At 43.4% G+C, this 26,239-nt stretch overlaps 1 protein-coding gene across 2 annotated transcripts in view; it reads right to left on the bottom strand.

Annotated features, from left to right (window-relative positions):
• Positions 1–26,239, bottom strand: part of FRMD4A (FERM domain containing 4A) — a 491,624-nt gene that overhangs the window by 370,558 nt on the left and 94,827 nt on the right. The window contains exon 1 of one of the 2 annotated variants that reach the window (XM_059910396.1): positions 4,052–4,112. The exons of the other annotated variant lie outside the window; for it this stretch is intronic. Within the exon in view, the coding sequence (XP_059766379.1) occupies positions 4,052–4,063 (12 nt within the window). The 5' untranslated portion in view covers positions 4,064–4,112. Of the gene's footprint in view, positions 1–4,051; positions 4,113–26,239 lie in introns of those variants that run through there. 2 annotated transcript variants of the gene reach the window in all.

The raw sequence follows: 26,239 nt of genomic DNA, 5'->3' as shown, positions 1-26,239 counted from the left end.
TATACAATGGAGAAAAGACGGCCTCTTCAATAAGTGGTGATGGGAAAACTGGACAGCTACATGTAAAAGAATGAAATTAGAACACTTCCTAACACCATACACAAAAATAAACTGAAAATAGATTAAAGACCTATATGTAAGGCCAGACACTATAAAACTCTTAGAGGAAAAGATAGGCAGAACACTCTATGACATAAATCAGAGCAAAATCCTTTTTGACCCACCTCCTAGAGAAATGGAAATAAAACCAAAAATAAACAAATGGGACCTAATGAAACTTAAAAGCTTTTGCACAGGAAAGGAAACCATAAACAAGATGAAAAGACAACCCTCAGAATGGGAGAAAATATTTGCAAATGAAGCAACTGACAAAGGATTAATCTCCAAATTATACAAGCAGCTCATGCAGCTCAATATCAAAAAAACAAACAACCCAATCCAAAAATGGGCAGAAGGCCTAAATAGACATTTCTCCAAAGAAGATATATAGATTGCCAACAAACCCAAGAAAGGATGCTCAACATCACTAATCATTAGAGAAATGCAAATCAAAACTACAAAGAGGTATCACCTCACACCAGTCAGAATGGCCATCATCAAAAAAATCTACAAACAATAATGCTGGAGAAGGTGTGGAGAAAAGGGAACCCTCTTGCACTGTTGGTGGGAATGTAAATTGATACAGCCACTATGGAGAACAGTATGGAGGTTCCCTAAAAAACTAAAAATGGAACTACCATATGACCCAGCAATCCCACTACTGGGCATATACCCTGAGAAAACCATAATTCAAAAGGAGTCATGTACCACAATGTTCACTGCAGCACTATTTACAATAGCCAGGACATGGAAGCAACCTAAGTGTCCGTCGACAGATGAATGGATAAAGAAGATGTGGCACATATATACACTGGAATATTACTCGGTCATAAAAAGAAATGAAATTGAGTTATTTGTAGTGAGGTGGATGGACCTAGAGTCTGTCATACAGAGTGAAGTAAGTCAGACAGAGAAAAACAAATACCGTATGCTAACACATATATATGGAATGTAAAAAAAAAAAATGTGTTCTGATGAACCTATGGGCAGGACAGAATAAAGATGCAGACATAGAGAATGGACTTGAGGACACGGGGGTCAGGGAAGGGTAAGCTGGGACAAAGTGAGAGAGTAGCATTGACATATATACACTACCAAATGTAAAATAGATAGCTAGTGGGAAGCAGCTGCATAGCACAGGGAGATCAGCTAAGTGATTTGTGACCACCTAGAGGGGTGGGATAGGGAGGGTTGGAGAGAGACGGAAGAGGGAGGGGATATGGGGATAGATGTATACATAGAGCTGATTCACTTTGTTATACAGCAGAAACTAAGACAACATTGTAAAGCAATTATACGCCAATAAAGATGTTAAAAAAAAAAGATATACAGATGGCAAGTGAGCACATGAAAAGATGTTCAAAATCATATATCATTAAAGAAATTAAGACAATGATGAGATACCACTACATACCTATTAGAATGGCCAAAATCCAAAACATTGATAACACCAAATGTTGTTGAGGATGTGAAGTAACAGGAGGTCTCATTCAGGGGGAATGCAAAATGGCACAACCATTTTGGAAGGTAATTTGGCTGTTTCTTGCAAAACTAAATATACTCTTACCATACAATCCAGCAGTCAAGCTCCTTGGTATTTCCTCAAATGTATTGAAACTTATGTCCACACAAAAACCTGCACATGGATTTTTACAGAAGTTTATTCATAAATGCCAAAACTTGGAAACAAACAAGTTGGTTTTCAGTAGGTGAATGAATAAATAAACGGTGGTACATCCATACAATGGAATATTATTCAGCACTGAAAAGAAATGAGCTATCAAGCCGTGAAAAGAAATGGAGGAAACTTAAAATCATATTGCTACGTGAAAGATGCCAATCTGAAAAGGATACATACTGTATGATTCCAACTATATGACATTCTGGAAAAGGCAAAACTATGGAGTCAGTAAAAAGATTAGTGGTTGCCAGGCGTTAGGGGAGAGTGATGGATGAAGAGATGGAGCACAGAGGATTTTTAGGGCCGTGAAACTATCTTGTGTGATACAGCGGTGGTGGACACATGTAATTATACATTTGTCCAAACAACACCAAGAATGAACCCTAATGTAAAATACTGACTTTTTGTGATAATGATGTGTCAGTATAGGTCCATCAGTTGTAACAAATGTACCACTCTTGTAGGGGATATCCACAGTGAGTGTGTGGGGATGGGGGGATATGGGAAATCTTTGTACTTTCTGCTCCATTTTGCTGTGAATCTAAAAACTAGTCTAAAAGTATTTTTTATAAATTAAAAAAATAGTGTGGGGAGGTTGATCTAGAGATGATAATGTTAGGATGAAATGGAGGAGAAATGCTGGACGCAGGGGAATAATTAGATTGTTAGTCCAAGTGAGAGGTAGTAAGGACCTAAACCGGTGCCATGAAATTATGGGTTGTGTTTACCGAGAAGGATGGGGTGTATGACTGCAGTCCCTTCCAGCAGCTTCCAAACAAGATTATGGAGGTGGAAGTATTGGGGAAAGAACACAGGGATGGGGGCAGTCAAGGAGAGACGGGCGATGCATTAATGACTTTGTGGTATTTAAATAAAACAGCTTCTGGATTAATTCCTCTCCCCCCAAACCAAACTCACCCCGACCCTCTGGTATGCCACAGACACCCCCCGCCGCGAGACCCCAGAGCCACTGCCACCCACCACCAGCCCCTACCACGGCAGGCAGAGGCTCTCAGCTATCAAAGAAACTCCCTGCTGTTCTATCTCTGCTGTTCAGTCTCTATTTATACTTCAGATAAAGTAAGGATGTCGGCCGTGGATCTCCCATCACTGGAAACCCAGAAGGACCCTCTCCATTCTTGACAGCTTTCTTTCTTAAGGCATAACTTCCCGACCCTACAGTCAGAACGACCGCGAGTCACTGAGATCCTGGTACCCAGCCCTGGAAAGGCTGATTCCCTCTGGGAATCCTGCCAGCATCATGTTGCCTCAATTTGAAGACAAATTATAAATTAATAAAGAAAAAAAACCCCAGACTTTCACGTCTGCCAAAACACACCATTCCCTGAAAGGTTCCTGAAAGGGCCTCAGTAATGCATAGTATAGAAAGAGCCAACCCTCTAAAAGCCTTTTCCAGATTCAAGAGGCAGACTGGCCTGTCCTCAAAATGTTACCCCAGCTGCCTTTCCCAGGGCAGAGCCGGTGTTGTTCTTGGAAGGAGAACACCTCCCAGCTGGGTTACCACCTGCATGTTTCACACAGTCGGAGTTCCCTAAGCCCCCGCCAAGAACACAAAACAGACAGACCTATCACGGACAGAAAACCTCCAGAAAAGACTGAGAAAGATTGTGGTCGGCGTGGAGGTAGCAATGCTGTTTAGGTTGCTATGAACGCCGGGGGTTTTCAAAGATTGTGTTTCTGAGCTCATCACAGGCACAGAAGTGTCCTTGTCAGCTGCTTTTTCTTTAAAAGAGAGTCACTCGAAAAGCCTCACCCCATAAAATCAACTCCTGAGGAAGTCTTGGTAACCTAACACCTACGAAAGAGGCAGGGATCCAGGCCCTGGAGAGGGGAGTTCTCACTCTACCCTGTCTTCCGCCTTCTCCATTGGAAAAGCACAGACTTTTCAGTATACCCTCTCCCTTTTTTCAGGAGCAATGACTTCACTTTACAAATGAATCTGATTCTCCTAGGCAATGCCTTCTGAAACTGCTATGGTCTCTTCTGGCAAATGTTTTCTATTTCTTCACCCCATTCATTCGACTTCTGCGTGTTACTTGGTTTAAAAAACTGCTTCCCTGCTATGTAATCTGTATAGACCAATCCGCACAGCTCAGGCACTTAGTGACTTTACGGTTTTCTCCCCCCAGAGGCCCACGAGGAAGAAATTAACAGCACGGTGAGGACTGGATGATTGTGGAAGAGAATCAGACTCAGTGATGGGGACAGGGAGACTCTGGGGGTGGCAGAAGAGGGTCTGCCTTTACTTACAAACACATCCATGAGCAGGTGTTCCAGCGTCACCTCAAAGTCCTCCAGTTTGGCAGCTAAAGTCATAACGAATGATCCGATGGGTGATCAGGCCCCACTGACGACCCAAACTTGCAAACTCTTCCGCTCAGAACATGCGGAGACAAATTTAGTCACAAGGCAGAATCGCTGCTAATGGGAGGCAGAAACCCTCAAAAGAGAACAGAGCATTGCAGACTGTCTGGCTGGAGCTTCGTAGCCAGAAATCTTAAAGGATTGAAAAAAAAAAAAAAAAAAAAAAAAAGCTGTATTAAGGATGCTGTGGGACCAGACTGGACACAAAGTGATGTCACCAGGTGAAGAATCCAGCTACTGCCTGGCTCTTGATAACTTCACGGTCCGAGGTGCGGTAGGAAACACGGGGAAACCCTGGCAGTGGGTGAAAGAGAGAGAGAAAGCAAGATGGGGTGAGTAGGGAGAGTGGGAAAAAATGGAATAAACCGTCTGACTCTGATATTTATAGGGCCACATGTTTTTGACTCCAGCCCATTTCTCAGTTCGTTTGTGACCTTTCATAAACGGCCAAACACACTGGAGCGTATTGTAGAATGGGGGCAGTGGGTCCTACAGAAGTTGGCTGTGACCAATGCTAGGGCAATTCACACAGACACGCCATCAATGGTTCTTTGTGAAACACCCATCAGACCTTGTTCTGTACACGATGACAGAAAAGCACATAGTCTTGTGAAAAACAAGGAAACGAAATTTCTCCTCAGAATATTATTAGATCCTTAGACTCTCCCCCGTCCTGCGTCCTCCCCACCCCCTCCTCTTCAAGAGTAGATAAACATCAAGGAAAAAAATTGAATCTCTTGTGTCAACTCCTCAAGCTTCTGCCAGTGAAAGACAATCCAATCTTGCAAAGGCCATTTCTCCTTTTCTGCTTCTCAAGTTTGCTGCAGCGTCTTCTTCTTCTTCTTCTTCTTTTTTTAACTTAAAAGATTTTCATTGTGGTAAAATACACATAGCCTGAAACTGACCATCTTCACTGTATTGAAGTGTGTGGTTTGGAAGTGTTAAGTACATTCACGTTGTTGTGTAACCAACCTCCAGAACTCTCTTCATCTTGTAGAACTCCATCTCTACACCCACTAAACAACTCCCCACCCCCCTCACCCCAGCCCCTGGCAACCACCATGCTACTTTCTGTCTCTCTAGGTTTGACGATTCTCGATACCTCATATAAGTGGAATCATACGATATTTGTCCTTTTGTGTCTGGCTTCTTTCACTTAGCATCATGTTTTCAAGGTCCATCTAGGCTGCAGCCTTTGTCAGAACATCTTTCCCTTTTAAGGCTGAAATCTTACATCTTAAGAAAGACCACTACTTTGGACAAGTTTTCAGGCCTGAGTAAATCTCTCGGGAACACTTGATTGTCAAGCCTACGGTGGCCATTCTTCCTGTGAGTGTTCTAACAGAAACAGTCTTGGTCTACTAAGTGAGTTCTGTCCTGTTCCCTAAATAATTGCTGAACTGAATAATCCACGCAAATTCTAGCCTCTGACTCCAAACAGGCTATGACCACTTAACAGTCAATACTTATGCCAAAGAAGAAGGTGGCCCACATGGTACGGAGAAGGAAACAAAAATATGAAACCCTCTGGACTATAATAAAACTCCCCCCACCCCTTTTTGTCAGAGCTCTTTAAAGTGGGAACAGCTGAAACTCTCCAATTTAGTATCTTTCCATGAATTTTCATTTTCCCAAAGGAGATGCAGACCCACTTCACTCGGCATATAACATTTAAACAAAGCAAGCATAAAATAAAGGACCAAGAAAAAAACCGATATGAAGCATCATATTATTTATAAAGCAGATTTGGAGTCTCTCAGAGTAGACAAGTAGGTCATAAATTGTACATAAATGTTCCTTGAATTATGGCTTCGATTCCATTTTCGAGCCTCTAATAGGGGAATTAGAGTGGGTTTCATGACAAGCATCTCTTGTTAGGCAGAGGCACCAGGGAGGTGGGGGCACTGTGGTGATGAATGGCTCCTATAGCCAAGAGTGTACAGAAAATATATTTCCCTGATGGGCAAACTCATATTCACAGACCTCCCTATTAGCTAATGTGTTTCCTGTGTCTGCAGCGGAGGCGAGGACCAGAGCAAATGATGTCAGCCACCAACACTCAGCACTAGCTGACGTCTTGCCATGTAGTTGCTGTCTTTTGTTAAAACTATAGCTGCCGTGAAGGAACTCAAAATGCCAGGTACCTTCTCTTACCAGGTAAGAGAGCGATAGGTAAACAATCGGCCATAACCAGGAGACTACTGGAGAGGAGAGATGTATACACAGATGCAATACTGTTCTGGTCTCCTGAGAATCTCAGGAGAGCTTTCAAAATCAGGTTTTCTTGAGTCCCTTGCCTTAAGAATTCATATTGGACAAAGTATTTCAAAAATCTGGAATTTCAAAGAAGATATACTGGTGTATTTCATTAATCCTTTTCCTGGGATGGACAAGGGATCAGCCAATGCAGAACAGTTAATATTTTTCATTTAAGGCAACCGGTCTCCCAGTCCCAGCAATGACTTTACATGGTTTTACAGTCAGTCCAAGGCATGGCTTCTCTTAGAATATAAAGAGCAAAGTTCAGGACAAGAGACTGTGCATAATTTGGGCAGTGTGAGTAGTTAATATTCTTGAGCTAGAGCTCTAAGGAGGATGTATCAAGAACATCCTACTTTTTAGAAACAAAGTCACCTTAACAGTTTCCAAAGGGGAAACACTGACCAGAAGAGAGTTAGTATGAAGAGAGAATGAGGAAATAGGTAGTGGATTGTGGATGTCACCCACAAGAGGCATTTGGTATGAGTTCCGGTGTTAGTGGGTGATATGAACCATGGGGAGGAAGTTGGGTACCCTGGAGGCCGCAGGACCACACTAGTCCTAAGGCAGGGAAATTGCTGAAGATGCATCATGATAAGGCAAGCTCGCCGGCATCAGTGCTTATCAATATATGAGCATACGGTAAAGGATGGCTTGGGCAGATTGAACGCGGAAGTTTCTTTTAGTAAATATATTCTAATTGATAAACATTTTTGGTAACTATGGAGACATTTTATTGATGCTTATATAAAATCTGAACATTCATTTGTTCATTCATTCACACATCCTTTTGACAAATGTTTACTTAGCAACTGGCCCAGATATTGGGATGAGTCCTATTGCTGCTAAGAAGGTCAAGACACAGCTCTTTCTTCAAGACTTACAGTCTAGGGAAGACTTGGCAAGAGGCGCTGGTGGAATTTTATACTTTTTATTGAGAATATGGAAGAAGAGTGTACTTCCTTATTGGGGAGCACTCACTCTGGGACTTAGGGGATGAGAGGGCTCATTGATAAAAAAGAAAGGACATTACTCCCACCCCATGGGAAATGAATGAGAGTGAGTCAGGTATAGAGCATAGCTCCTGAGGATGGGATTTGCAGCAATAAGTGGCAAGGGCAAGGCTGGGGGCACTGATGGATCCTAGGGGTCTGAGCCCAGAGACCACTGGGTTTGAGAAGGTAGCAGCCAACGTCTCAGTATCGGCAGCACAGGATCCTGACACCATCCCATAGACATCATTTTAATGGTACACATCTCATTTAGAAAAAAAAATACACTTCCAACTATTGATCAAAACTTAGTGGCCACCTGAGAAGGATCTGACACTTGCCACTGTGCTGGAACTAAGGACAATTAATCAGCAACACACCTGATATGGTAGGCAATGGCTAGAATTTGCTCTGCACATTCAAATAACCTTTGTGGGTATGTTTTTAAATTTCCAGTTTCATTCTGTTTCAATCTCATTGACCATTTCCTTCTCCCAAGTCCATGAAAAACCTCCTCCAGCAGCCTCAATATTTTGCTGATAGGACGCAGATGAAAGGGAAATCTTTGGAAGGCAGGGAGTGGCTGGATTCCCTGTACAGACATGAAGCCAGTCTCCCTTCCATCCTCCCTAGGTAAGCTGTGGGCAAACCAGTCTTCTAGAGAGAACTATGTTATTCCGCAGCCCTGAAAACAAATCATCCACTTCTAGAGTGTGAACACTCTGCAGAGGTGAGGTCCTCAATTCAAAGAGATCATGGTTCAAGTCATATCAAACAATCTCTATTAAGTACAATGGTGTGCAAGCCCAATGCAGTAAGCAATTGAATATGCAAAGATGTTTTTCTGGAGAGTTATCTCTGTTCACGCTACTGCAGTGAATTTCTACTCAACAAAACCCTTTGAAGGTCAACTACAAAGCAGTGGATCAGACCACTGTGCAGTTGATCAGAATTGGTCACTAAGATAATCTAGTTAACCCTTTTAGTGCCTCGATTGGTGAATGTGAACAGTGATTTGAAAGTGATGAAATATTTACTGAGATTTTTTTAAAAAAGCAAAACCACTGGCTCTTATTTTGATCACTCAGTTACGTCCCATAAGCCCAGTTTTTAGTGCAAAAAGTTCCCAATGATACATATAAAAGCAACTGATATCACTATCCTATTGATATACTTGTCTGTCAAGCTTCTGCCTTACCTTAAAACTAGAAAGAGAGGGTTTTTAAGGATATGCATGTTTAAGTAAAACAGGCTCTTTTGATGGCCCTACAGACAGTTGCCTGTCTGGGTCTAGTAATAAAGGCTCGCCTGTCTGCTTGAGCTGTCTCTCGGAGGACAAACACTCCAATAAAGATCTATTAAAAAAAAAAAAAAAAAAGGTTTGCCTGTATAGAGCCCTCGGCAGACTGGCACTGCCGTGGCTTCAGGCGGGGGTATCTATCAGCAGACCATGCTCGCAGTGTCTGCCTCGTTCCTCCCACATTTGTGTCACAGGGCTTACACAAGCAACCTTGTCTTCCCTACTCACCATGCCTTTTCGATTTTGACAGCCTCTCTGACAAGTACAAAGGCTCTATTCCTCCACATCTGTCCCCCCTACCCCACTCTGGCCTTGCCTCTCCCACCTGCATCCCCTGCCCATTCACAAGGATGAATTTCAAGACTTTCAAAACTAACAGGCTGTGAAACTCGTGTCAGGCACATGCAGTGGTGCTCTGGGCTGATGATGGAGAGAACACATAAATACTCGTCTGATTTCTTTCAGTCTCGACACCTGTCACTTGCTCTACCATTTGGAGTAAAAGAGGCTTGTGGAGCTTCTGAGCTCACCCCCAGCAGGGCACCTTGGGAATGCACCAAGGATAATCGCCCCAGCTCCACCACATGCACCTTCCAGGGCACCTTGATTTCTGGAGTTCAAATGCAGGCTGTGGAAGCACAGATCCTTACCATATCCTCCCAAATCTTTTACAGACACTTTTGATAACTCTTTCTCATCTGTTCAAGTGGCACAGGAGCTAAAGATTTCCATGCCTTCCAGGGTTGTTTTGAACATGAACCCGATAAAGCACTATGAGCTAGTCTAAGATGAGATGCTGTGGGCATGTGAACTATGGGATGGTTACTACTTGCTATGAACTGAATGTTTGTGTCCCCACCAAATTCATGAGTAGAAGACCTAATCCCCAGTGTGATGGTATTTGGATCTGGGGGCTCTGGGAAGTGACTAGGTCATGGGGGCGGAGCCCTTGTGAATGGGATTAGTGCCCTTAGAAAAGAAACCCAGAGAGCTCCCTTGTCCCTTCCTTCTGCCACGTGAGGTTATAGCTAGAAGACAGTCATCTACAAACTGGGAAGTGATAGGACTATGAACCAGGAAACAGGTTCTCATCAGACCCTGAATCTGCCGGCACGGTGACCTTGGACTTTCCAGCTTCCAAAACTGTGAGAAATAAATTTCTCTTGCTTAAAAACCACCCGGTCCTATGGTATTTTGTTATAGCAGCCCAAACAGCTGTTACAGCTGTGGCAGGCTGGCCTCCTGTGAGTGTAGCTCTCTTAAGAGTTCACAATGAAGTATATCACCTCACACTGGTCAGAATGGCCATTATCAAAAAGTCTACAAACAATAAATGCTGGAGAGGGTGTGGAGAAAAAGGAACCCTCCTACACTGTTGGTGGGAATATAAATTGATACGACCACTATGGAGAATAGTATGGAGGTTCCTTAAAAAACTAAAAATAGAGTCACCAGGTGATCCTGGGCATATATCCAGAGGAAACTCTAATCTGAAAAGATACATGCACTCCAATGTTCATTGCAGCACTATTTACAATAGCCAAGACGTGGAAGCAACCTAAATGTCCACTGACAAATGAATGGATAAAGAAGAAGTTGTGTATATATACAGTGGAATATTACTCAGCCATGAAAAAGGAGGAAATGATGCCACTTGCAGCAACAAGGATGGACCTAGAGATTATGATACTAAGTAAGCCAGACAGAGAAAGACAAATACCATACGATATCACTTATATGTGGGATCTAAAAAAAATACAAATGAACTTATACACAAAACAGAAATAGATCCACAGACATAGAAAACAAACTTATGGTTACCAAATGGGAAGGGGGGGAGGATAAATTAGGAGTTTGGGATTAACATATATAAACTACTATATGTAAAATAGATAACCAACAAGGACCTATTGTATAGCACAGGGAACTCTACTCAGTATTTTTAAATAACCTATAGGGAAAGGAATCTGAAAAAGAATAGATATATCTATATGTATAACTGAATCACATTGCTGTACACCTGAAACTAACACAACATTGTAAATCAACTATACTTCAACTAAAAAAAAAAAAAAGAGTTCACAAGTGGTGAGGTCAGCATCCAGAGACTGACTCTTGACTTTCTCCATCGTTCAGCCGGCAGAGCCCTGCGTTTTCCACACTTGCCCCCCAGAACTTGGAAGAGCACTCTGGGTATAGCTGGCTGAAAAATGGCAATGCGAGGATGATTCTTGGCTTTTAAGGCTTATGAGATTGATATAATCCCATCACTGAGAAAAACGAAGCTTCCACAAGACAACAAGACAAATATTTTCATAAGAAGTACTCGGGGGTTGGGGGGGAAGGATGATCAGATCTTGGGCTTTGGGTGGGTCTCTACCCATAACTCACAGCCCTAATCAATAAATAACCTGAGCTCCTCATGCAGTTGACAAATCCCTCTGTTCAAGTTTAGCTTAAGTGTTAACCCCAAAGAGAGAAGGACGTGAAATGACCTGAATTTATTTCACAATGGCAGCCTTGCTCCAGAGACCAGGCCCTTACATTTTCACTGAGGCCTGCCCTAGAAGGGCTAATATCGCTTTCCCCCTTTTTACAGAAGGACCTTTGGCTGAAGATGGAGCGTGAGTGATCTGAGAGCTTTGTCCCATGGATGGCGTCACAACGGCCAGGATTTGCCATAACTGGGTTTTCGTGTGGCTACCGGTGAGGCCTGTGCTCCCCCTCACCCCGCAGGGAGGCTGTTCTAGTGCAGCTGAGGCCGGACTCACACTGGGGTCCCCTCATCTGTGGCCTGAGGCTCGCAGCCTCTGTGGGCTCAGCTTCTGCATGTGTCTAAATCCGGGCCGAGCCTAGACAAGGGATTCCAGACAGTGGGTATCACGGAACACTACAATTTGCACATCGAATTAACTATTGGGAGGACCAAGCAAGGGTTGCCAATATCTTATACGCTAAGTTGGGGCGTTAACAAGAATAAATAACAAAACAAGGCCATTACCATCTGCCATCGCTGGGATTTTATTAAAGGAAAGACATTTTAACACACACCAAAAATAGGAGAGGGGGCTTCCCTGGTGGCGCAGTGGTTAAGAATCCACCTGCCAATGCAGGGGACACAGGTTTGAGCCCTGGTCCGGGAAGATCCCACATGCTGCGGAGCAACTAAGCCCGTGCTACTACTGAGCCTGCGCTCTAGAGCCCGCGAGCCACAACTACTGAGCCCGTGCGCCACAACTACTGAAGCCCGCGCGCCTAGAGCCCGTGCTCCGCAACAAGAGAAGCCACCGCAATGAGAAGCCCGCGCACTGCAACGAAGAGTAGCTCCGGCTTGCCGCAACTAGAGAAAGCCCGCGAGCAGCAACGAAGACCCAACGCAGCCAAAAAAATAAATAAATAAATAAATAAAATTTAAAAATAGGAGATCATTTCAGAATTTAAAGTGGATGGCATTCAGCCGGATGGAGAACTCCCTCTGTTGTCTGTATTTTCTGTGCTGCTGGATGGTGAGGAGTTTATTACAGGCAGGCATTGGTGCCTGGAACCAGAGGATCGTCAGCTACAATTCAGCTCTAACATCTGGGATTATATCCCTGGTTTTCAATGCGTCGTCACACTGCTACTAAAACACAGACTAGAGATATGCAGAAACAGCTCATCAGTGAATCGCTGCAAACAGACCCTCCACCTTCCTCTCCATGTGTTCCTTCTCTCCCACAAGTTCAGTGTCAACCCACGGAAGAGCACATCGGCCAGGCAGAGAAGGGAAGCTGAAACAAACACTCTGCCTTCAGTTTTAGAAGCATGGAGAAAGGACAAAGCCAGACCAAGGGAGAGTGTAGCGATCTTATTTTGCTTCTTGGTCGACCCAAGTCCTTCCAGGTGTGTTCTGGAAACATCAGGGCTCTCTGGGCGCTACTGCTCCTCACCACGATGAAATCTCTTCCCTACGCATGTGCTTGCGAATGAACAACTGATTCTTAGGCACAAGACTGAGTCCCCCTTTTTTGAAACTCTTTTTGTTAATGGTTTTTGAATGGTAACATATGCAGATGATACAAAATTAAAAATGAACAAGAGAACAGGTGAAAAAGTTTCTCTGTTTTATATCTCTGACCTACAGCCACTCAGTTCGTACTAGAGGCAAGCACCTTTACTGTTTCTGGAGGTGTTCTAATCAGACTCAGGCATAAAATATTACCACTTGTTATGTTATATGTATCAATATATAGAAGGTATATCACAAGTATTTACAACTGCAAATAGTACTTTACTGTCTGGAATATTTCATTAACCTGCACCCTACTGATGGGAATTCGAACGTGTCACTAACACAACATGAAAATGCATTTTTGGGTGCAGACTTCTAGAGGTGGAATTGCTGACTCAAAGGTCACGTACGTTAAAAAAAATTTTACCCTCCATAGAGTTTGTGCCAGTTTATACCCCCCAGAAAATAGAGCGTGCCTGATTCCTGACACTGTCAGCCACACGGTGTGACAGCTAACTTTTTGAATCTTGGCAATATGATGAGTGAAAAATGGCATCTCATTTTTACTTCAATTTATAATCTCCTTTATTAATTGAAAATAGTGGTTCACAAAAATTCCCTAACATGAATTCCCTTTTTTTAAACCAAGTCTTCATTGATCCAGATGGGTCCAGCTGTGTCTCATGAACATTCTGGTAACGGGCATAAACTAATGATTAGCAGCAAGATGTTAGACCCACGTACCCACTGAAGTCCATGCTTAAAGGCAATTTAAGAGAATCTTTATTAATGGCTCCCTCGTGCATCTCTGTATTACCTACTCCAAAATGCACCTGTTAGGATGACTGGAAATTACAACGACACTAAGCAAGAGCAAAGGGTAATTCATTCGTTCCTAGTTTCCCTGTGCCCTTGAGAAGAGATATCAAAGCGATGAAAAGGTTGACTCTTGAAAGACTTCGGACCATGACACTTGATCAGATGCGGACTGTATAAAATTGATAACATTTGTCAGCTACTCCATTTCAAATCTACCAAACTCAGAAGCTAATCTCATAAAGGATCAGCAGGGTAGACAATAAAGGTCCTCAGAATTTCCCCTATGTGCCAAGATATACGAGAATGTCAACTCCTCTAGGTACAGCTATAGATTCCCCGGTGACTTTGTTGATCAAAGAGTCGTGACCACTGACTTCCATCAGTAAAGTTGATCCTAGTGCCTCACTGAATTTACGATGGGCCTCTATTTTCTGCTGTTGCTCACCTCTGTTTAGGTTTCCACTTACTTTCAAGGTCACTAGCTGTGTTTGGACAAAATGATAATAATATTGATCTTCAGGACACCATTTCTTGAGCATTTTTGGAAAGGACAGTGTAGATATCAGTTATTTCATGGACATGTAAAAAAATCATTATAGAAAGGCAGCCAACAAACTAAATAATTAATTTAATTAATTTACCTTAATTAAACATATTAAATATTTACTGAGCTTGTTGTTTTCTATTGGATTTGCATTGAGGTTGTAGTGATTTTTTCATGTGCCGCAAGCACCAAGCTATTAATCCTGTGGCTGGAAATGCTTAGACTCATGAATTGTTAGAAGACTATTTTATAGAACATGACCTGTACTTAGACAATTTACTTGTATTGCTATTTAATAATATCCCTTTTTGCTCACAAAGGGGTAGATGTTATACATACTATGGGTGAGGCAGGTCTTTCACATCTAAGAATTTGTATTTCTAGTTTCTGAGTAAGATCTTATTGCTTGTTTACTTGCTTATCTATCTATCTAATTATCGATCAAGCTATCCTCTCTTTCTTTCTTTCTTCCATCCATCCATCCATCCGTACATATATACATACATACATCTATCCATCATTTATCCATCATCGATCCATTTATTATCTATCTACCGATTGATCTTTCCTTCTTTCTTTCTCCCATCCATCCATCCATCATTTATCTATTATCTATCCATCCATTTTCTATCTTTCTTTCCTTCTCTCTCTCCCTTCCTTCCTCCTCCTTCCCTCCCTCTCTTCCTTCCTTCCTTCATTCCTCTTTCTCCCATCCATCCATCATTTATCTAACATCTATCTATCCATCCATTTATCTATCTATCTTTCTATCTTTCTATCTATCTACCTATCTATCTCCCATCTAATCTTAACCCTGTGCCAGGCATTGTTCTAACTGCCTTACAAATATGAACTTATCTAATCCTCACTATAGCCCTATGAGGTGGTTATCATTTTTCCACCCCCATTTTACAGGTGGGAAAACTCAGGAACAGAGAGACACTTGCTAACAGTCACACAGCCAGTCCAATGGTGGAGTCAGAATGTGAGCCCAAGCCTTCTGGCTCCAGATTCAGTGATGTAACCACTACACTGGGCTTGTGTGTGTTCAACATTCTAGTTTTGTGAACCATCACTTGTTCCCTGTCACGGAGGGAAAATCATTCTTCTGTTGGATGAAACAGAGAGTTCTTATGAGGAAGCAAAGCTGGTTAAAAAGTGTGTGGTGGTGGTGATGGTGGGGTTCATTGGAAAATGTCTGGTATTCATTTACAAGATAATCTTAATAGCATCTCCACTGTGTAATGGAGAGATTCAATAATGGTACTAAAGAAATTCAGTTGACATTAATATTGGAGCAAAAAACACAGAGTGATGCAATTCTTAAAATTGGGAGGAGTGTAAGATTCATCTGAGACTGACTGTGTTCTGGAGATGAGAGAACATGCCCCGGGGACTATGGCCTCATTTGGCCTGTCTGTTGGCAGCCATCTTGGACCCAGGGACCCGGATCCAGACGTAACATCTCCAGGTGCAGTGCTCTCGTTTCCATCCTTTCTTAACAGAACTACGGACTCCTCAGAGGCCTTAGATCAGCTCAGGCATCTCCCTGACCCGCTCTGAAACGCATTCTTCACAGGCACTGAGGGCATAAGGAGAGAGCTCCGGCCTGCAGTGGTCACAGTGGTTCAGTGCTCACTCACACAGGTCTTCCTTTAACGGAGACATTGATGGGAAGGTGGCTGGACCAGAAGAGGCAGGGGGTGAAGAGATGGAACGGCCAGGTGTCTGACCCACAAGCCTGCAGAAATATATTTCTTGGGGCTGTGAAGTAACATGTGCCAGGCCTTCAGAGTGGTATAACTATTTTACTTCCTCTTAATTAAAGGAATTATAGGACTCCCTTGTGAGACAGCAAAATGACTTATCTGACCGTAATGCAGTTTTGGAAACAGCAACTAGGAGGGCTTCGAAAAAGGCATAAAATATGTGGAGTTCCAGTCGCTTCTTTTCGCTTTGTCTTTTAGTTTTCATGCTGAAATGGGGCAATTGGAACACTTCTGCTTTCTCCAAATAAAACAGAGCTCTTTCTGTCCTTTGAATTCTTCAGAGCTGCTTTTCAAGGAAGCTAACTTGGCATCCTGGTGACGTTTTCCAAAAAAGCCTTTCTGATGATGTTCTCTGAAAAGCCTTGCTTTGCGGCGGTACTTCCAATAGTTCGACATTGTAGTTACAGATTAACTTTCTGTCATTGAAATTCTGACTAACTGAAATTATTTTCGTCTGTTTATAAATGAATTTGTTTTCTGCACCAAAAGGGAAACACATTATAATCTTCATACCTGAGTTATTTGATTAAACAAGATTTAAAGCTAGGAAACATTTGCAAATAAGTTTTACATCTAGGCATGTACCGTCCCACAAAATAAGTTTCCCATAAAAATAAGTTCCCCCCAAATAAGTGTCCATATAAGCACCAGAGGACACGTCCAGGGATTTTCATAGCAGCATTATTCATGGTAGCTCCAAAATAAAAACAATCCAAATGCCCATCAGAGGTATAACAGATAAATATGTAGTATGTTCCTATTGTGTAATCACATAAGGGAATAAAACACAGCAATGAAAATTAAGACACAATTGAACTTTACAATCCCCGCTGCACTAAAGTGACTACAGTGATTAGGAACTGTGACACTTTTTTCTGCATAAAACCTGGAGGTGAAAGCTTCCTGATGTCACAAGAGAGGCCACAATTTTCCTTTTCTATATTATCTCGTAGGAATCTTCAAAAATAGTATATAAAGACACATGGCAACATGCAAAACTGTTCTATAACTTTTTCAGAAAAACTCTTTTTCCAGATCAGCTGAGTCCAGGGGGCCTAATTTGACCACATTTTAAGAAAACAAAAGGCAGAATTAGGACTTCCCTGGCTGTCCAGTGGTTAGGACTCTGTGCTTTCACTGCCGTGGGCCTGGGTTCAATCTCTGGTCGGGGAACTAAGATCCCGCAAGCCACGCGGTGTGGCCAAAAAACAAACAGACAAAGGCAGAATTATTTTACTATTTGTTAATGCTAAGGTGGAGGTCATTTTCAACTTTGCTGTTTCTTTCGTGAGATTCCTGACTCCAGACTTTCTGGTTCGTGACTCAATAAAGGAAATCATTTGCTTACTCAGGGTGACGATCAGGCCTTTGGTGCTCACAGCTATCATGCTTTGATGGTCAGGCATTCAGTATCCTGCCTGGATTTGCCATGCAGCAGCCCAAAGACTGGATAAGGGAGTGATTTTCTGCCTGCTCTAATGAGGATAATCCAAACTGATCCAAATGTGGGGATGTACAATTCCCACCGAGTGGTAGCTGCTTCTATTATTAAGCATGGTCATCAGGGTTGGTCACTGGAGATTATCTGGAGAAGAGAAAGACTTATAAACTGTACAGTTCTGTCCTGGGACCCCTGCAATCCAAATTCCTTCTGATTTGTCAGGAGATGCAGTGGTGGGCTTCCAACTCCAATGTCACTCTCAGAATACTGTGGAATGACCCTCTGTGAGGCAGAGTGATGTCCTCGTCTGAACAGAATTTTGATGGCTCTTGTGTTAAAATATTAATTCCATTAAACAGGTTTGTTGAGGAAAGAATAGATTCTTCATGGTGGAAATATACCGATGCATATTGTTTTGTTTGAACTTCTTTATCCTTTGGAGTTTCGCTTTTATTGTTGTCCTTGCCTGGTGGCAAAGATGGGAAGAACATCTCCTTGGTTACTTGGGAGCAAAGGTTGCCCACTGATTCCGATGTGCTTTGGCTATAGTAGACCAGCACCTCGCAGTGAAGCCCCCGAACAATACCACAGTCTTGAAGGGCTGGGCCCCAGGCTGTGGCAAGAAAGTTCTTCAAATGCCCGTCTCCCAGTGTGTAGTCCACGGCCACTCTCTGCTCTCTCCTCTCGTCCCCTGATGGGAACGTCTTCCCTTATGGAACTCTGTAGGAATTGGCCTTCGTGGAAATTTCTGGAGTGCCAGCTAAATGTGCCTGTGAGAGGCAAAAGGTCCAGGCCTAGCACACTGTAGACCACACTGGAAAGTGGCCCAGAGCTTGATACCCCAATCATCCAGGACAAAGTGACAGGCTGTTCTCTGAAACCCAGGTCTGAGGTGGTGCTGCTTTTGCAAAAGGCTGGGAGAGAAAGAAGAGGGCCTTAAAGCTAGAGTCACCCCGTACCCACTGCCCAGGCCTGAGCCTGACCATCTGATGGCTTTGCAGCATCTCCTTTTACAAACTGTTGATTCAGTGTCGATTGTGTTTATAGGGATTCTTACCTTGTGACCCTTGTCTTCAAGAGGACTGAGAAACTTCAAAGACCATAGACAAAATTTGTGTAAATAAATACAGGCGCCTGATTCTAGGTAGAGGGGCCAAGGTTTTACCAGCTTATCAACCAGGCTCTCAAGATCCCACACAGAAGAACATCATCAACAACAAAACAAGACAAAAACAAACAAGGGAAAGAAAGAAGAAGGAAGGAAGAAAGGAAAGAAGAGAAAGAAGCCACTGGGTTCATTTCAGTTTTTCAAACCAGAGCACAGTCAGTTTTATTCATTTCAGAGGCCGAAGGGTCAAGGAGGTTGATATAAACTCTATCCAGTCTTTCATTGATACAATCTCAAATGCTCAACAGCTGCTTCCTATCTCAGTTGATAGGAAGATAATTTAAATATTCCTGTTGGTTTCTCTCCTATCTGTGTTCTGAAAACCCAAATGAGAACCCCCTTGTACTAGCGCTGAATAATCCAGAAAGCAAAACTGACTGTAACATGAAAAGGGAAACTATAGGATGAGAAGTACTTTTCATCCTAGAGATATTCCCCTTTGAGGGATTTCCAAGTCCAAGAAGTGTGGGAGAATGTGACTCCTTGGGGTTTGAATACCAACGAGTAGCGAGGTATTGGCATGGAATAGAAAGAGGCCTTGCAGTTAGACAGGACAGAGAAGCACGGCTTTGCTGCTTCCCCACTGTGGGGCCCGAGATAGACTATTGAGGTCAAGTCTTGGCTTCTTTCCCCACCAAGGGGGAGTGACAGTGCCCACCTCAGAGAGAGGTTCTGACCACTCAGCGAACAATGTATAAGGGGTTGAGCACACAGCCTAGCACACGGTCACTCAGTAAACATTAGACATTATTTCTGCTTTGTTAGTCAGTAAAATCCCAAGATAATGGGGAAGTGGGGTAGAGTTCTTACGGGGAAGGAGGAAGAGGAGGAACGTGGGAGTGGGGATGGGCCAGTAACCAAAGACCCTGAATAAGGCCGAAGCATGAACCAGCCAACCAAGATATTACTAGGATGGACGCCAGTGCTCTGAAGTCCCATCCAGCTACAGAACCCAGAATGGTCCCCACGGATACTCACGCCAGAGCACACAACTTCTGCGCCTGGAACGGATCTGGATGGAGAAGCAGGGACTTTGGAAATTCTGGTCAGTGAGCTTTGAGAATGCCTGATTCACTTTGTTTTCCCCTTACGAGTATAATCCCTCATTTTGTATGACGGATTTTTGTAAGCTTCCCCACTTATTACATAGGGCAGCGTTTTACAGTAATAAAAACAATAGTGATTTTTGGAAACAGAACGGGCTCTCCCTGGTTGTTAAGACAAATCTATTTCTTTCCTTCTGGCCCTGGAGACCGCCACTCACTAACTGACCTCCAATTCCTAAAGTTTGCTCTTTAACGACAAACTAAAAGTTGGTCTTTAACGACAACATCTCTTATTGGCAGAACGTGGAGAAACCCCCTTGTAGTTCAAAAAGGATGCATGAAATGACCACGGCCACTAGGATTTTGGGTTCAGGACCAACCGAGGGCTCATAGAGTCATGTGGAAAAAAGCTGAGAAGCCAGTCACTCTGGGAGATAAGTGTTGGCTTTGTCCACTGCTGTATTCCTCACCTACGGATGTGCTGGTTTAATTTGTACCTGAGACCTTTCTCCTACCTTTATTCAAATAAACAAGTTTACAAAGATTGTAAACAGAGCAATTAAGATCATTAGAATTACGAATGTGCATTGGGGACTTGGGGGGTGAGGAGATAATCGTCAATATAAATAAGGAATTCATGGTGAAGCAGACAGTTTCACACTAGACGGAGCCTTCAAAACAGGCTGAGAACAGGAAGTTGAAGAAAGATGCTGGCAAGCATTCCAGAACTTTAAGAACCAAAGGTAAACCATGGCCTTTTAAAACTGGAATCCAGGGACTTCCCTGGTAGTCCAGTGGTAAAGAATCCGCCTTCCAGTGCAGGGGACGTGGGTTTGATCCCTGGTCAGGGAACGAAGATCCCACATGCTGTGGAGCAACTAAGCCCGCATGCCACAACTACTGAGCTTGCACACCTCAACTAGAGATAGCCTGCATGCTGCCAACTACAGAGCACACGTGCTCCGGAGCCTGAGCACCACAACTAGAGAGAAGCCAGAGCACCACAACGAAGAGCCCGTGCACTGCAATGAAAGATCCCACGTGTCACAACTAAGATCCAACGCAGCCAAAAGTAAATAAAATAAATACATAAATAATAAACAAAATCTTAAAAAAACCCCAAAACCCCCCCTGGAATCCACCCCCATCTCCTTACCCCCTCCTACCCCCAGTTTGGTTGTTGGCATATCAGGAAAGGGGTCAGCCAAACTGTGTCCTTCCCCTCCTCATAATTCACAGTGGTCTACAGTAAATCTTTTCTCTTAAATGTCCTTAGGGGCTATTGGATTTTATCTTTTTTTAAAAGTTGGGCCTTTGGGGCTTCCCTGGTGGTGCAGTGGTTAAGAACCCGCCTGCCAATGCAGGGAACATGGGTTTGAGCCCTGGTCCAGGAAGATCCCACATGCCGCGGAGCAACTAAGCCCGTGCGCCACAACTACTGAGCCTGCGCTCTAAAGCCCGTGAGCCACAACTACTGAGCCCATGAGCCACAGCTGCTGAGCCTGCACTCTAGAGCCCGTGAGCCATAACTACTGAAGCCCACACACCCTAGAGCCCGTGCTCCACAACGAAAGAAGCCACCGCAATGAGAAGCTGGCACACTGCAACAAAGAGTAGCCCCCACTCGCCGCAACTAGAGGAAGCCTGTGCACAGCAACGAAGACCCAACACAGCCAAAAATAAATAAATAAAATTAATTTATTAAAAAAAAAAAGTTGGGCCTTACTCTGTAAAGATTTTTTTAAGCATGAGGGAAAAATCTTGCTTTTATGAAGTGACCATGCTTTCCCAGTCGCCCTCCCCAGCATGCGTACCACACCCCCCTCCAGCCCATCTTTTCATACCAAGAAGTATGTATTGAGCACCTATATGTGGAGGCAAAAAAGTCATTGTGCGAGTGTAGGCTTGGCTCCATCACTTACAACACACACACTGGTGTTAGGCAATTCTTTTAACGTCTCTCGGCCTCAGTTTTCCCACCTGCAAAATGGGGTTAATGGTATTTATCTCCCAGAGTTGTGAAGATTGAGTTCATCCATGTAAAGCAGTCAGAAGAGAGAGCAAAGTCACATTAGGCAGAAACAGCTCTCACTTACTGGCCTCTCCCTGGTGCCAGGAGCAGCTGTCCTGAGAGGTTTGTGTGAGTCAACTCATTTAGTTCCCACAAGATCCCTGTGAGGTGGTTACTGTTATTATCCTCCGTTGTGTGGATGATGAACCGAAGGCTTAGAGAAGTTGAGTGATGGCAGAGCATGGCTGATCGGCTGTGCCAAAGGAGGATCACATCTCCATGAGTAATTCTGCTCCTGCACAAGTTAACACCTTTCAAAATGTGTGGATCTAGGGAATTCCCTTGCGGTTCAGTGGTTAGGACTCTGCACTCTCACTGCTGAAGGTGCGGGTTCAATCCCTGGTTGGGGAACTAAGATCCCGCAAGCTGCACAGCATGGCCAAACAAAACAAAGGATGTGAGGCTCTTGGGGACAGCGTATGCAGGAAGCACCGTGTGCAGCCTGAAAATCTCGTCAATCGTAGGGCTTTGATATCGGCAGAGCCCAGCCTGCAGGTTTCCCCAGCTGTAAGTTGGGATGCTTTCCTTTCCATGTCCCCATTTCCCTAGAACTTCACTTCAAATACACCTTTCCTGTGACTCTTAACTCTATTCTCACCCAACTCAGCCAACCCCTTTCTTCTAGGTTCCCTGAGTGTCTTAGTCTCTTTGGGCTGCTGTAACAAAAATACCATAGACTGGGTGGCTTATAAACAACAAAGATTTATTTCTCACAGTTTTGGAGGGTGGAAGTCTGAGATCAGGATGCCAGCCTGATTGGGTTCTAATGAGGACCCTCTTCCAAGTTACAGAGGCTGCCTTCTCCTTATATCTGCCCACAGCACAGAGCAGAGAGGGGAAGCAAGCTCTTGACTCCTATTAGGGCACTAATCTCATCATGAGGGCCCCATCCTTATGACCTCATCTAATCCCAATCACCTCCCAAGGCCACACCTTCTAATACCATCATATTGGGGGTGGGGTTTCAACACATGAATTTTGGGGACACAAGCATTCAGTCTGTAACTCTGAGTACTTGGTTTCAGTTGTTGATTTTTCACCCCTATAGCCTAGGAGTCACCGACCTTTGCCTTCTAGACAAGGTTACACTTACTTTTTATACCCAGATTATTATGGTACCAGCCCACCTCCATCAAAAAGACCCCTGCTATTTCTGAGCATTTTCTGAGGCCCTGTCTTCAGTATGTTCTAGGAACAAACAGCTCTGGGTGCTTGGTTCTAGCCCTTCATCTATAGTTATGTCCCTGCCACCTCCTCCATTGCTGGTGACCCTGGAGAGATTGCCTCTCCTAGCCCAGACCCTGAGACTCCAATTCTGGTTTTGGGACTGGGGACACTGCTCTTTCTTTCTTCCCTGCCCAACTCTGTCCTAAGCCTAATTTCCCAAACCACGACTGAGACCAGGCTGCAACTTTTATAGGCCTTATTGAACATTCAACAAGAGTGCAAAGAAAATGGAAATTGCCCTACAGGTACAGTCCCATCCTACCATCTGGTACACAGCCAGCATCCCACATAGAGCCTGGACAGTGTCCAAGGAGCGAGCCCAGGCTACCCAGCATTACCCCATGCCCAGGTCTCTCCAGGCCTCAGTTTCAGAAAAAAACTGTCTTCTCGGATCCTAAGAGAGGGAGTATTTATTCCCAAACCCCATCTCAAGTCCACTTCGCTGGGGCTTCGATTTTAGCCTCCTCCCAGGATGATGGCTGGAGAGAGCACTGATTCACCCCAGAGAAAACCCCACCTCTAACCACCCAAGTGTTATCTGGTCCTTGTCCCCAGAAACTGAAACATAGTCACTTGGTTAATAAAGTAATTAATACTCTGTGTTCTTCCAAGGAAGATTCAAGGAGGTTAGGTTACCGGGTTCCTTTACAGGAGCGTGCATTAGTGGATCCGTTCCTCCCAGACGCCACGTTCGTCTTCATGCCTGTAATGATCTGTGTTCCCGTGCAGACAGTAAGATCCTCAGGAATAGAAAGTAAGGCTTGCATCTCCTTTTCTGACTTCCCTGTACCCTCCACCCCTACACTGTTCCAGCTACACACACACACACATGCATACATACTCAAAACCTAAAATCAGTGAACTGCGCACACAGCAGGCACTGAAGGATCCCCAGGTTTGTTTGTTTTCTCGCAGAACTTCTGAAACAACTGAAGGATTAAAAAGACTAAATTATGCCTGCCTTCATTTTAAAGATATTTGCGCTTTTCAGTTTTAACGTACCAACCTCCTGACCTTTTTTCAATTGAAAATAATTTTTTTTAAAAGAATTTTTTCCCCCAGTATTTCTTCAGGACAAGTCTCGGCCCCAGTTGCCCCTTCTCTGTACCCGCCGTGGTGTGTGTGGCGTCACTGCTTTGCTATTGGCCACCTAACCTGCCACTCACGCATCCTCCACCCTATCCGAACCCACAGCCCGGGGAAGGCCTCCCCCCACCATCTGCTCCGGTTCATTCATGTGCAAATACTAAGGCGTTTCAAATGCAGAGCTCAGCTCTGTGTTGCGTCTTTGTCTCCCCTAGTGAGAGAAAAGCACTCCTGCGAGAGTTTTTGCTTTCTGCCCCTCATATCAATATATTCAAAAGAAAAAGAAAAGGTATTGCTTATGGGATATTTTGAAAAAAATCATTGTTGCCGACGTCTACCTTAGTGAATTTTTCTATGGTTATATTTAGCCCTGCTAGGCCTGGCAGACTTTCTGCCACAAAACCTTGAAGCCTTAGTAAGTGGACTGACATATTCTGGACTTCTTTGGGCTTGTCATATATAAAAAGCAGCCGACAATAAGAATGCAAGAATTTTCAGCCAGGCATGGGGAACGAGGCCTCAAAGAGCTTTGCAATGACAGTAGTTTGCTTTTAGGTCAGTGGAAGTTTCGTCATGTAATATTGTCAATACAGACCCTAGACTCCGTTATTTATTTGCCTCTCCGTTGAGGCAACACAGGCAGAGAACACACTGGTACCTTACTTTTCAAATCCCAGTAAATACGGCAACATTCTTAATTAGATGAAAGCAATAAGAGAGAGAACGTGTCTTATTCAGCACAATCTGAATATAGCATCTTCCTCACACGTTATCTTCACTCTAGAGCTGGATTTATGAGAATATGTTATGTTGACAAATACAAGAAAATAATAAACATCAGGCTCTGTGGCTATTTTGCATTACTGCTTCAACTCAAGACATTTCAAAGAGAGGGAAACACAAATCCAGCAAGACAGAAGTCAATGTGGGCTCAGCCAGTTTTGAAACCAAAAGACCCCTTTCCCATCTAGTGTGTTTGTTTATACTCTTGACACTCATTTGATGCATCCCAGTCTCTAGAAACCAAACTTAGTTTGTCTGTGTTGGTGAACATGATTAAAGAATAATAGTCAAACTCATACAGAAATAACAGTTTTGATCAGAGAAGTAATATCTAGTTCCCTACAAAGGAATCAATTAATTCACATTCACTAAGGTCTTAAATTGAACCCACCATAGATGTGTGTCTATTTCTGGTTCCTTGAAGAGGTGAAACTGGAGAGAAATGATTAGAAAAACTCAGGCTTGGTTGAAGGAGGTGGTGGTGGGCGGAGATTCCTCTTACCAAATATACCACATTCCCAAATGCCAGCTTCCTTTCCTTCTTTTTGCCCTCAGAGATGAGAAAGCAGAGGAGATTCTGGCTATTTTCATAATGAATTTATCCATCATGTTGAATTCATTGGTTTAGGGCCAATCTGAAGTTTAAACTTACATATCTTTTGCTTTTTTCAAGGACAAAATGTAGTTGGATATATGCAATTTGAAATGCATACTTTCAAAATCTTCATTTCTCCTTCTAGAATCTTTCCTCCATTTATCTTTTAGGTACATTGTCTAGTCTGGATCAATAAGGCTGGCAGAGGGTGGAAGAGTCTGAGAGAGACGAAATATGAAAGGTATCTTTTAACATCATGTGACTATTCAAATCCAGGTCTTTCCATTTACTATATAGTGTGGTAGAAACTAGAGAAAAAATTGACTAAGTTTCACAAAAAGGATAAATACAGACGTTCGCTGTTGACTGAGAACCCCATCTAGGTGAGCAGGGATTGGATTCTCATGGTCCTTTCTCGGCAGCTTGTTTGACCGGAAGGGGGTCGGCTGGTGGGAACACTGTACACATCCCGGCATGGCGGTCTTTGAAGTCTCCATGAAGCCCTTTGGTGAAGGAACATACCACAGAGAACCCTGCAATTGTAGGGTCTCCAGAGAGCAGACTGGCTGTACGTGTCTACACACACACACCAGCTAAACCACAGATCCAAATGGGATATGAAGCACTCAGAGGCCCAAAGTGGCATTTTAGGCTGCCATAATCACATATAATGTCTACCCTTGGTTTGGAAGGTGGGTGGAAGCAGGGAAAAAATGCTGTGGTCAAACTAAAAATGTTTCTTGTAGTCAAGGCAATAATGATGAATTGAGATATAACAGAGAATACAAAAAGCAAAATGCAAAGCATACCTACTTTATCCAATAATTTTGGTTAAAAACAACTAAAAAAAAAATCAAAGGGCTTTTTGCAAATCTTATCAGGATTGAAAGAGGGAGCAAACCTGGTCCAAATCTAGTTATGTTTTGTGAACGTCACTGTGGAATCTAATGTTTGCGTGTAAATGAAACCAGGTGGCTAGTATT

This window comes from Balaenoptera ricei, chromosome 2 (assembly GCF_028023285.1).
Source record: "Balaenoptera ricei isolate mBalRic1 chromosome 2, mBalRic1.hap2, whole genome shotgun sequence".
Classification (NCBI taxonomy): domain Eukaryota; kingdom Metazoa; phylum Chordata; class Mammalia; order Artiodactyla; family Balaenopteridae; genus Balaenoptera; species Balaenoptera ricei.
Note: the sequence above shows the minus strand (reverse complement) of the source record. Positions and strands in the feature narration are given on the sequence as shown.